Source organism: Amia ocellicauda, chromosome 12, assembly GCF_036373705.1.
Source record: "Amia ocellicauda isolate fAmiCal2 chromosome 12, fAmiCal2.hap1, whole genome shotgun sequence".
Lineage (NCBI taxonomy): Eukaryota > Metazoa > Chordata > Actinopteri > Amiiformes > Amiidae > Amia > Amia ocellicauda.
The window spans coordinates 28,900,851-28,913,942 of NC_089861.1; the positions used below are offsets into that span (position 1 = coordinate 28,900,851).

The window sequence follows — 13,092 nt, forward strand, 5'->3', positions numbered from 1 at the left end:
TCCTGTGGGTAACAGTCAGATTAGTCTTTGCCCAGTAAAGGAGTCCCTACAGGTGGGAGGCTGCAGTCAATACATTAGTGACTCACCACAGCGTTTAACCAGAAACATAAGGAACGGAGCCTGAAAACAAACCCAAAAACAACACCACCTAAAATGGATTTTTCTGGCAGGGAGATATTTTTGGAGGGCACGACCGCAATTGATAGTTATCTGTGGAAATGGGAAATCGATGTAAAAGCAGGAGAATGAAGCAATGTAACCATGATTTGTAAATGGAGTCCAGGGCATTGTCTCCAGAGACGCATCCATAAAAGTACACTCGCGCTGTTGGGACCAGGGCAGAACCCAATTTGCAAGGGCATTAAATCCACTCAATCTGTGATGTGTGGCAGCAGCTGGCAGGTGTGTCTGATCCCTCTGGAATTCGATTAGACCGAAAGTGTTCGCCCATTGGGCATACTTCTCTGGGGCAGTTCAACGCCGCTTGCTTGTTAGGTTGTCGATTTATTTGAGGAAAAAACAAAAAAAAAAGAATTACGGAAAAGCAATTTAAGACTATCAGTCAACAGATCTCGCTCTATATGGGTTTTTTTATTTGAGGAAAGCACAGATAACTTAATTAAGAAGTGCTGTCAATAAAATACCCTTTTAGTAGAACTTTTCCAATATCAAAACAAAAAATGATATAGTACTCCAAGTATTAAAATTGCCTCATGAAGATCAGAGGGTAAAATAATCAAATTGCTGCATTTTTAAAATTATTTCCGATTATCATTTTCAAGTAGGAAATCAAATCAAGGCAGGACACAGCAGCCCACACTACAAGTGAGCCCCATTAGGCTGTGTACAATCATTGAAGTGGGTAATTGGGAATGAAAGGCCAATGACTTAACCTAATAAAATGAATGAAACCACTGAAAGAGCTAGTAATGAGTCAAAATGCATGTGGTCGGATGGGGAAAATGGCCCTCGTATAGCAGGACTTGAATTCGATTCCTGGAGGCCTGTGAGGTCGTCCACCCTGTGCTCCAACTCCAATTTCTTAATTGGTGTAATTGGCTGATTTAACTGGATACATTTACTATTACTCTCCAGGCCGGGACAGGCACTGGTGCCAGTTCGGTGTGTGGAACTGGGTAAAGCTCCTGATCAATGATATCCGGCCCTGCTGGAGGGCAGTACAAGACCTCTGTTGTACAGGGTTATACATTGTCTCCCAGGAACAAATAACGAGGAAGCAAAACGGTCCAGAATTGTCCTAAACACATAAAACTGAGTAGGGGGAGGGGGTGGTGTTCAAGCGGATATCAAAATGGTAACCATGTATAAAATCATCTTGTGTATCTAATGATATATTGATAGTGGGTGAGTTAGGTGGTAGTGTTGCCATGTGTGCATCACTGTAGGTCTGTCCAGGGTGGCTGTGTCAGGTCCGTGTGTGAGCTACAGCCTCAGAGCCACGCAGGGCAGACAGGAGGAGCAGATGCACTGGGGCGCCCAGCACTGTGCCGCCAGAGGTTCCGCTGGGTCCTAGATCCAAACCCAATTAAATTAATTTGGATTACTGTGGTAAAGGAGATATCACATTGGGCAGTCATGTCAAACTTAAGCCCCTTTCACAGTAGCATCCTCTACCTGGGGTCGCCCCTTCCCAGTTTACGGCACAGTGTGAAGGGGGTCAGGTACACAAACTAAGTCCTTCCAGGGTAACGGGAGTAAAAAAATATAATAAAAATCACTTAAATCAACTTCGCCACCCTGCTTCTATTTACTGGCTTGCCATTTTGGCTGTGTGCTGGCCAGCTCACTTTGGTCCATTGACTTTGTGATACCAGTGAAGAACTCCACAGACCTGAGTCACTTTCCCACCCCACACCTACGGGGTAATACCAAACCAAGGCATGACAAAGATGGTCCTGGGCTCTAGACCATAATAGAAAGCATTATGAATCGATGTAAAATGTCAGTCTTTTAAACACCGTATACAGAGTGTCCTAGAAAATGTATACACACTTCACTCTCCTATACATTCATCATAATGCATATGGATGATACAGTACCCAGTAGAAGGGCACCACTGTGTCTGTGTGCACACGTGCAGGTATGTGGGTGGGTGTGCATGTAGGTGGTTCATGTGTGGGTGATGAGGTCCCATTGGAGGTGGTAGTTAGGGTCATTGACCGGTGTGGCCCAGCAGGACTCCAGAACGTTGACTCCAGAACGTTGACTCCAAATGGCGCTGGCCCACCACACTGACCGCCACAAAGGATGTAGACCCTCTTGTCCAGCTCTAGGAAGGGCAGGAGCTGGAGCTGCCCTTGGTACCTGCCACTCCCCACTGGCAGTTTCATGTTCACAGTGCTGCGGAGACAACAGGGACAGGAGAGGCAGGCAGGCAGTTGGGCACTGCCACTGCTCTCTCTGCAACAGGGAGTCTCCCTGGCCACAGATACTGCGTAACAAATTAACTGAGACTCTGAATTGTCAGGCAAGTATTTTTTAAGCCAACTTCTGCGTCCAGTGCCATTTTATGATTAAATATTTTTTATCAGTATTAAAATGTGCATTATCAAAAGCAGGAGGTGGGGAAAAGAGCAGAAACTCGAGTGTCAAAGGACCTACATGGTCATAGAGAGGATCCTGGTCTGCTAATCGGGGTATTGTTATATCAAACAGATTTCAGAGCAATCAGATCAGCATCTCTGTGGTTTTCCTGTGGTAGCAATTTAGGGCTTGATTTTGCAAAGCTGGTAAAGCACAAGCTCAAAAAAGTCTGCGGGATTATTTTTATTTTTGTTATTTCTGCCCTTCTTCATTTTAGGAAACACCCTTACACAAATAAGGTGCAAGAAAACAAACAAGGAGTTAAGTTAAGGGAGGTGAACATGCCGGAGAAACTTCCAAGACCAGACAATGCCTTCACAGGAAAGTGAAATTTGTGGTCAGATCATCCACTTTCAAAGGAGGTGTTTAATTTTAGATACTGCATGAGAAGAAGCTTAGTGGAGACAGGCGGGAACACTTTACCGACACGTTTGTTAGGGATTTACCTCTGTGTTTTGGAGAGCGTGCTCAAAGTCTCTTCGTCCTGCTGAAGCCTCTCCAGACCTGGCAGTGGTTCACAATCCATTTCAGTCAGACAGAAAAACTGAGTGTTTTCTTTGGCACAACACACACACACGTCAAACAAGCACCCTGCCTTCCTTTACCCAGAACTACCAGCCCAGTTAAACTCTAGTCTTAAGCCATCAAGCCCACTTCCCCATTTCTGCATTGCTGACCTCTCATTCATTCCCACTGCCATCTCTGCCTGGCACGCTACGGACCATGACACTACAATATACTTTCAATATATCCCATATATTTTAAATACATACAAAAAAAAAAGGTGTGTCTAGGTATATGTGAATCATACCTCATCTATCCTATATCATTCTTGATTTGCCAGAGCCTGCATTTGCTGATCGCTGAAGATTGTTCAGCACATTTATTTTATTTTGAAAATATAAGGTAGAAATGTACCATTATCAGATACTTAGATTAATTCAGTGGTTCTCAGTCCTGGTCCTAGAGTACCATGTGCCCAGGGGTCCCGCCAAGGCCGACCGAAAGTCCATTAGCCCCAATTCCCACCCACACCCCGCTAGCGAGACCGAAATGCCATCAAATCCCCCCCTGATAGCATGACTAGCAAGTTCTCAATTGAACCCATTTCCTAAATCAGAGCCTTTTCATTATTTTTAACAGTAGGGGTGTTAAGTATAAAACTGTATAAGGAAATAATTTGCTTATTAAGGAACCAATTTTATATCAGTTACACAATTTAGAGAGTCAAATGTAATCAAATTACTTCAATTAAGGGGACAATTAAACAATTAAGAGCTTAGTTGGAACAAAAACCAGGTAGGGGGTACTCCAGGACCAGGATTGAGAACCACTGAATTAGTGGGGGACAGTGGGGGTGGGGGTGGTTTAACACCACTGCGCGTGTTAAACTAGATCTCAATGAACCCCCAACTCACAAGAGCTGAAGTAGGGGGCACTGATCCCTATTTGTCCAGTTGGGCTTGCCATACTTTTAGATTATATTTTCAGACAACTATTGTTCGACCAGGAAGTACAACTCTGCAGCTCCACACACTGTTGAATGGCAAGACATGGATTTACTAACTAAATTAATAAACAATAAAAGAGCAGTTTATCAGCCATTTATTACGATAGCCTACCCCCACCCTCCCACATACAACATGGGGGGAAAAAAATCCCCTAGTGTTTCTGACCTACAAATCATCACCATAATCCCATCACTGAAAAACACACAGATCTGAACATGATCCTTTCCCCCAGACTTTAAGAACTTGGATGGTTCCCTTCCAGACAAGAGACATCAGAAAATGTACATCAATCCCCATCCGAGTGTCACAAAATACTTTCTGGTCACACTGAGTAGAAAGAAACAAAAGGGACACAGGCCTTTGACAGTTCAAAACAAAAATATTAATACAAGATTTCAATGGTCTGACTCACAAAAAGGCATTATTAAAAAAAAAAAAAAAAAGTTCAGTAAGAAAGGAAAACAGTCATTCTTGCAGTTTCATTGGAAATGTCCAATTCTGTTAGTGCTGCCCCTCCACAGGCCCACACTCATCACACACCTAAAACACAATCCACTCAAGAAGAAAACCTCCCTGGTGGGATCAGGCCAAGTGGGGCAACAGCACCCTCGAGTGGCAGAGGTGTAGATGTGCGACATGATCAGCACAAGGCACTCCCTTCACAATGCAATAAGGGCTGTAGCAGTGATTGGAGTGGCATTGTGGGAAATGGGACTGGACTGCTGCTGCAGGGACACTGAACTAGCCATAAGGAATCACTAAGGGCTAATAAGGGTAAAACAAATGAGCAGGAAAGGAATTTGCAATGTATTTATGGTGGGGGGGAGCACGAGCACGAGGACCTGACTACTTCTGGTGGGTTGGCTGGCAGGAGATTGGTCAGCTTGCAACGGAGAGGGGAGGGGGGGAGGGGGGCGCCCTGTCCTTATCCCAACTCCCCAGCAGTGTGTGGTGTGAGTGACGGTAGAGAGAGAGGGTGGTCTCAGTTACTGTGCACCAGGGTGATGAAGAGGAAGAGAGAGCAGAGAGAGATGGCACCCGTCAGCACTGCTTTCACCAGGAGGGCTGTCCAGCTGCCCAGCACGAACATGTGGACAAACAGCCTGGAGGCGAGAGAAAAGGAGGGGTGGTGAGAGAAAGGCAGGGAGAGATCAGACTACAGTGAACACAACACTCACGGGCACAGAAAAGATGCTACAGGCCCGAAGACCCAGAATGCAACAGGGTGATCGGACTCCAAATAATGACTCCAATCAATTAAATCACACTCAAATCTAACAGGGCGCTCAGCTGTACCTGATCCCAGCTCTGTTCAGTGCGACCCATTGGTTCTACTCAAGTCAGAGCAGGTAAGGCTTCAGATCCATGGTCATCACAGACAGTGTGGAAGAGCTCCACGGTGCGATAGGAACTGGCTGATTGATGGGAAAGTGATTGATGAATACTCACTCCATCAGAAAGGCCTTGTACACACACAGGCCCAGCAGCACGGTGACGGGCAGACGGAAGCTTTTGGGCAGATCGTAGCGGGTGAACATCCAGACTACTGCGGCCATGGCAATGTAGTGGACCTATAGACACAAGACACCCAGAGAGGATCAGATCAACAGGGTCAGTACAAGACTGTGGAACCAGCTGCAGGAGAGTCACTCACTGGACTGGACTGCCGCTGTCAGAGACCAAGACCGAGACAGAGACCAAGCCAGGGTGAGACTGAGACCGAGACACAGAGAGTGAAGCACTTACCAGGCTGATGTTGGAGTCGAAGCTCATCTGGATGTACTTCCAGTCAAACTCTATCCCTCGAGCACCAACCCAGAGAGGAATACACCTGAAGGACAGGACAAGAACAGGTAGAGAGGGAGAAAGAGAGAGATAAAGAGAAAAAAGCAAGAGAAAGAAAGATTTTTCAGTTTTCTGAATCTTTCACACCCGTCTCATTCTCTGGGCTGTTCACTGTTCCTGTCATCACAGGTCTGGCAATACAGCACATGCAGCCTGACCATGTCTCAGCAGTGTGTGCACAGAGTATCTATTCATTACACACACACACCCCTTTGCTTTGAACTGCACTGTACAATGTAAATTTGGATTTGTAATGTTTTATGCCTTGTACTGAACTGTATTTTTGCACTTTGTATTGCACTTATATTTAGTAAGTCGTCCTGGATAAGGGCCTCTGCCAAGAAATAAAATAATAATAATAATATTATTATTATTATTAAGAGCCCAGGAGGTACTGCAGAGGTGGTGTCTGGGAAGGAGGAGGCGAGATTGGAATTGGGGTGGTTGACTCCTGAAATGTAACAAATTGCGGTAATTGCAGTTCTAGAACTAATCATTTTGCTAAATTGGCCATTGTGACATTGCCAAGCTGGAGAATTCAAGTGCCTTTTACAATCGTGTGTACAACCATTTAAGAAAAGGTTCTGACGCGGCATATTATTGGTTTAGCGCTTAAGCAATCGACAGCTGAGTTGGACCAGGGCTTGAGAAGCAGTTGCAGCCCTCAGCTAACTGGGCCCATAAGGAAGAGCAGGAAGAACTGGGCCCATAAGGAAGAGTGACACCTCAGCTGGTGACGCCTCCGGAGGGCACAGATACGGCCTGCCAGGCACAGTTCAGAGCAGAGCTGGGAACCGCTGCTCAACAGTCTACAGACAATAACAACACACTGCACTCCTGTTACACTGCTGTGTGTGCCACCTTGCATGTCACTGGAACAGCAGAACTGTCAAGGACAAATGATAATTTGGAGTAAATTAAATAGATACAACTGCATTTGATCTTTAATCTTAATTCCAGTTAATTCCACTTCAGCTGTCACTGAAGGCGTGCTCTGTTGGTAATTACCTGGACATAACGAGCTCGGCTGTGGCCCAGCCCATAGCTGCCACCATGATCTTGTACTCGCCCTTCCCAGCATTCCTGGACATCACCAGGTGCAGGCCCAGGAGGTCAGCCAAGTCCACTGTGGCCTTCATGAACTCCTGCAAAAGGAGTGAGCAGACGTGTAGGGAGAGAGGGAGAGAGAGTTTGCAGGGTAAAGGGCAGGGGAAAGAGAAAGGGAGGAGGGGAAGGAGAGGGAAAGAAAAGAAAACAGTTTCAGTTTAAAATTGGGAAACAGTGTCTATGCTGGGTATGAATAGATGTCATGGTATGATAGCCCAGTCCACCCCTCTCCCTAGACGTCTCTACTCACCCCCACAAAGTCGTACACACCCGCTCCCCCCTCCCAGGTAGGGAAGAAGGTGGCCAGGAACAGCATCTGAGAGACAGAGAGAGAAAGAGGGAGGGAAGGAGAGAAGAAGTTAAAATAAAGAGAAAATAAAAACATCTGGAAAAGAAATAAGGGGGACAGAGACAGATGTAGAAAGGCAGAGAGAAAGGTCAGTTTGGTACAGAAGGATGGCCAGACAAACAGGTAAGAGAGAGGGATGCAAGTGTCCTACCTTACAGAGCTGCACAAACAGGTAAGTGGCTCCTGCCTGGACACACCTCCAGAAAGCATTGTACTCCGATCTGTGGCAGAGGGGTTATAGAGGCAGGGAGCGCGAGAGAGGAAGAGCGAAAGATTACTCAAACGGGATCACTGTCCTGTATCACCCGATTGCAGTTTAAAGAGGGTCGCTTTAATTGGGACAGCAGTTCCTAATAAATGCGTGATTGGTCATCATTTCCCTGCTGGGGGTAGCGGTCTGTGGCAGCTGGGCGAGACAAGAGAGCTTTTGTGTAAAAGCTCTGGTTTAAGTAAGAGGATAAGCGGCTCTGATCCTGCAGTGAAGTGCTGACCGCGCAGCAGAGCATGGATCAGCGGACGGCTGGGCCACTGAGTCTTATATGCATGGGCAGTCCACAATCTGGGACAGGATCCTGCACCATTAGCAAAGGATTTGGCTTGTGAGTTAAGACCAGCAGTGGGAGCGCAGTTGCTTAGTTTTTGCAGAATGAAGGTCATTTACGGGAGATTGTTTGCATCCACTGCAGCTCAGGAGATAAACTGTAGTGCGAGCAGCCGTAAGAAACCCAGCTCTGCCCTCACTCACAACCGAGGAGGCTGGAGTAAGAATCAGGAGCTCGGCTAAAACCAGCATGACATAGGGGCTCCATAGCTGGGGCACCACTGATCTAGACTGATTAAAATTAGGTTTTCAACTTTTTTAAGAGCGGTTTTGCTGTTTTTAAAGATGTTGATAATTATATTTTGATTACAAAAAAAAAGAGGCAGCTTGGATAACAAAGTTAGCAGAAAGTGTGAAGTACTTTGGCAGATTAATTCATTGAAGGGGAAGGGGATATTATTCTGCTTCACTGCAGTAGCAATCAGAGAGTAGCATTGATTATATATAGAACAGAAACCCAACAACAAACATCTCGTAACACTTTCATTTCCATCCGATCTCTTGTATATTGACTTTAGTACAGGTTGTATTTGACACCTACAGTGCAAAATCCCGGCAGGAGACACTATTGTGGCAGAAATTCAAGTTAAACTCCAAAAAGCTTTTTCAAATCAAATTATAAACAAAACCTGACACGTTTTGTCTTACTACTGTAGTGTGGCAGTTGTATTATTGGCCAACAAACAATGTACACGCATCTCGAGTACAAACAAGCTTGTGTAGTGATATAAGCAGTTAATAATAATAATAATAATAATAATAATAATAATAATAATAATAATAATAATTGGTACTTACAGTCCGCTGCACTTGTATGTTATGAAGTACGGAAAATAGGCCAAAGCGAAGCAGTTGCCAAAGTGGAAAAGAGTCATTTTTTCGCACGGAGTTTTCTGTTATTGCCTCAGATATAATAATGGAGTAACTGCGCAGCCCGTTCTGTACTTCCGCGTTTAATACGACAAATAAGTGCTGGTTTGTTATATTGCAATAAATCAGCATCAAGATACGCGGTACACACTTCGTAGAAAGGTAAGCTAATTTAAAAAAAGTTCCGATCGCTTTCGTTAACTAGAATTAATCAAAACACAAGCACACAATGAACTAGTATATATCTTCAGAAGATGCACTCAAGATAAACTAATACATTCGAGCTCGTGTACTGTAATGCTCGATACGATGCCGTCTGCGTTTCACTACTTCACAATGAATGAATGAATGAATGAATGCATGCATGCATGAATGAATGAATGATATCGTTTTCCGTGGCCGACACTGTGCTTTCGCTCGGCCGACACGTCCAGCAGCCGCCGCTCACCCTGTCAACGGAAGCGCGTCCGTCCCCTCAGCGGCCCGGGCGGCGGCGCAAACACGGCGCGCAGCTGCTGGGTTCCGGGCTTGCGGTACTGCGCATGTCCTTGTGTGGATTTGACGTTACACCAATACATATTATTATTATTATTATTATTATTATTATTATTATTATTATTATTATTATGTCGTGTAGAGGGCGTCTGTTATAAATCACATATAACAAAACAGCCCATCACAGAGCAGTATTTCCCAGCTTCCCTCTACTCTTCTTACCTTGTGTGGAAGTGTCAGCACGTCGGATTCGCTGGGATTTACACGTTTCAGGACGTGCATGCAAGTGGTGCAAGATGTGATCCATTCGTTACGTTTAAGCAGCATGAAAACACAGCTGGGCAAAACAGTTTTAGACGCAGAATTGGGGGATGAAATTAGAAAATCCCTTTCCAATCACACAGTTGGAAACGTCGTTAGAAACATATAGGCTACACACTTTCTGGCCATCCCCTATACGTATCATTATAATGTATTCATTAAACGCATACTTTATTTCAGTTAATCAATGTTATTAACTGCAATAATAATAATAATAATAATAATAATAATAATAATAATAATAATAATAAACACTTAAATTACTTAAATGGTTACTTAAATGATGATGAGTATTTTGTCGCAGTTTTTACGCTTGACAGCGCAGTAGTATTCATTTGCGTGTGCTTTTTTACACGGTATCATCCACAGTAATGGACAGATTGAACGATCGCCATTGGCATTGACTGGATCCGCAGGGTGCAGCTGCAATGCATGCATAAGAGGTGTGTGTTCATCATGCTACCCCCCACACACTGCTGTTTGTTTGTTTGTTTGTTTGACCACAGTACACCACATATTACAGTCATTTATGATGTAAAAACAACGTAATTACTCTTCGGCATATTTCCAATGTATGATCAATATTTTTAGTAGTATTATTATGATTATTTATATATACTGTAATGGACCTTTGAACTCCTTAAGTGCTTGATTTAATTGGGACAGCTGGACACAATTACTGTGGTGCGCTTTAAAAGGGTGGGCAGCAGTGAAGAAGAGAATAAACAATAAGTATGTCACTTCCCGACATTGACAAAGGGTAGACGATAGGGAAGCCTCTCCCTTTCTTTTAAACTCCTGAACAGTAACTAGAACATTTAATATTCTTAATTGTCTATTCTTAATTGTTTATTCTTAAGCTCCGTGCAGTTCCAGACAGGTGTCGAGCTGTGCGCCGGTCAGGAAGCAGCAGACACATCCAGATTGTGGGGTTTGTTTCTTTTCTATTGGTTAGTTGTGGCTTTATTTGATTTTTATCTTGCTGGGTTTATGTTCATATTGGTTGTTTATATGGGTGATTTTATTGTATTTGTTTTATGCATCTGTTGGATGACATCTGATATTTTAATACGTTTTCCTGGTTTGGGGATGTACTTGGGTGATTGTGTTGCTCCTTCCTGAGGTTGAGATCTTTGCACCGGTCCGAATACTTGGCTTTGATTTTAACACTTGATTGCTCGAGATAATAAACATTTATGATGTTTCTGGTGTTCTTTGATGTGAAATCCCCCTCCTCTCCTTTAACTATTAACGCCGGGTGAACAAAGGTGGTGGCAGCAGAATGCTACTTATTGCATTAATTTGTAGGCCCCCGTAACAAAGGTTTGTTACAATACTTACACTAACTGACGTGCTATCATGAATCTGTATTATGCTCGTTAGTAGAAATCATTGTACTATTTTACATACAATCCCTCATGCATTCTACTTCTTACCTAATCACTGATATTAACCTGCATACTAACATACAATAATATAACATGCAAAGGGCATAGTCAAATGCAAAGTATCTTTAAAACACTTTAAATTATATTATGTTACTTATGTTGCTACTAACAATAATAATAAACCCTCCTAAAGCTACTTATTCCGTTCTTGACAAAGCTTCTCCACCAGAGTATGCAACTTAGCGAAGTGATTCTACATTATACACTTGGTTGCTTGCACTTAAAATAAACTCCCATATAATCCAAAATGATGTATGTATAACATATTTAAAAACCCCTCGAGCTCTGGAGCTGTCCAGTCCTGTATGAAATGATTTGCGACGGATCAGCTGTCAATCAAGCTGTGAGAGTGTTGTTGCATCGGCAGATGGCGCCGTTTCTCTCCTACCGGTGAACTGGATAAATACATCTCAACAGGCTGCACATTACAACTACTGTAACTCGTATCAAAATTATCGATCATTGAAATGTCCGTTATGTGATACTCAAATCAACCACAAAAAATAAAATAAAAATAAACAATATACTAATAAAATAAGATCTATAGAAGTATTTTGAATATTCTTGTTACAATTGTATCCTGAATTCCCTTGGCTCACCACCAGATGTCGCTGTTGTTCTAGTTTATCCCGAATTCCTTACCACCTTCCCCTTGATTTATTAAATTATCTTCTGCGCCTATTCTTAGTTATTCCTGCCCTTCCTGTCACCATACACTCACCTAAAGGATTATTAGGAACACCATACTAATACTGTGTTTGACCCCCTTTCGCCTTCAGAACTGCCTTAATTCTACGTGGCATTGATTCAACAAGGTGTTGAAAGCATTCTTTAGAAATGTTGGCCCATATTGATAGGATAGCATCTTGCAGTTGATGGAGATTTGTGGGATGCATATCCAGGGCACGAAGCTCCCGTTCCACCACATCCCAAAGATGCTCTATTGGGTTGAGATCTGGTGACTGTGGGGGCCAGTTTAGTACAGTGAACTCATTGCCATGTTCAAGAAACCAATTTGAAATGATTCGACCTTTGTGACATGGTGCATTATCCTGCTGGAAGTAGCCATCAGAGGATGGGTACATGGTGGTCATAAAGGGATGGACATGGTCAGAAACAATGCTCAAGTAGGCCGTGGCATTTAAACGATGCACAATTGGCACTAAGGGGCCTAAAGTGTGCCAAGAAAACATCCCCCACACCATTACACCACCACCAGCAGCCTGCACAGTGGTAACAAGGCATGATGGATCCATGTTCTCATTCTGTTTACGCCAAATTCTGACTCTACCATCTGAATGTCTCAACAGAAATCGAGACTCATCAGACCAGGCAACATTTTTCAGGTCTTCAACTGTCCAATTTTGGTGAGCTTGTGCAAATTGTAGCCTCTTTTTCCTATTTGTAATGGAGATGAGTGGTACCCGGTGGGGTCTTCTGCTGTTGTAGCCCATCCGCCTCAAGGTTGTACGTGTTGTGGCTTCACAAATGCTTTGCTGCATACCTCGGTTGTAACGAGTGGTTATTTCAGTCAAAGTTGCTCTTCTATCAGCTTGAATCAGTCAGCCCATTCTCCTCTGACCTCTAGCATCAACAAGGCATTTTCGCCCACAGGACTGCCGCATACTGGATGTTTTTCCCTTTTCACACCATTCTTTGTAAACCCTAGAAATGGTTGTGCGTGAAAATCCCAGTATCTGAGCAGATTGTGAAATACTCAGAGCGGCCCGTCTGGCACCAACAACCACGCCACGCTCAAAATTGCTTAAATCACCTTTCTTTCCCATTCAGACATTCAGTTTGGAGTTCAGGAGATTGTCTTGACCAGGACCACACCCCTAAATGCATTGAAGCAACTGCCATGTGATTGGTTGGTTAGATAATTGCATTAATGAGAAATTGAACAGGTGTTCCTAATAATCCTTTAGGTGAGTGTATATA

The 13,092-nt window shown here is 43.7% G+C and overlaps 1 protein-coding gene across 1 annotated transcript; it reads right to left on the reverse strand.

Moving 5' to 3' along the window:
- Positions 1 to 4,192: 4,192 nt before the first annotated feature.
- On the reverse strand, positions 4,193 to 9,359 carry tmem147 (transmembrane protein 147). The gene is made up of 7 exons (XM_066719218.1): positions 8,816 to 9,359; positions 7,568 to 7,637; positions 7,318 to 7,383; positions 6,969 to 7,105; positions 5,862 to 5,946; positions 5,565 to 5,686; positions 4,193 to 5,218 (listed from the first exon to the last, which is right to left on the reverse strand). Exons 1-7 carry the CDS (start codon positions 8,890 to 8,892, stop codon positions 5,098 to 5,100), a joined length of 678 nt encoding a protein of 225 aa, XP_066575315.1. The 5' UTR covers positions 8,893 to 9,359; the 3' UTR covers positions 4,193 to 5,097.
- Positions 9,360 to 13,092: the final 3,733 nt, after the last annotated feature.

Bases quoted from the DNA above. Each gene is read 5' to 3' on its own strand.
- tmem147 (XM_066719218.1), bottom strand. From the start codon at position 8,892: ATGACTCTTTTCCACTTTGGCAACTGCTTCGCTTTGGCCTATTTTCCG. The intron at 7,106-7,317 runs GTGAGTAGAGAC...CTCCTTTTGCAG, and splicing joins GTGTGTACGACTTTGTGGGG to GAGTTCATGAAGGCCACAGT. The intron at 5,687-5,861 runs GTAAGTGCTTCA...TTGTGTCTATAG, and splicing joins TCGACTCCAACATCAGCCTG to GTCCACTACATTGCCATGGC.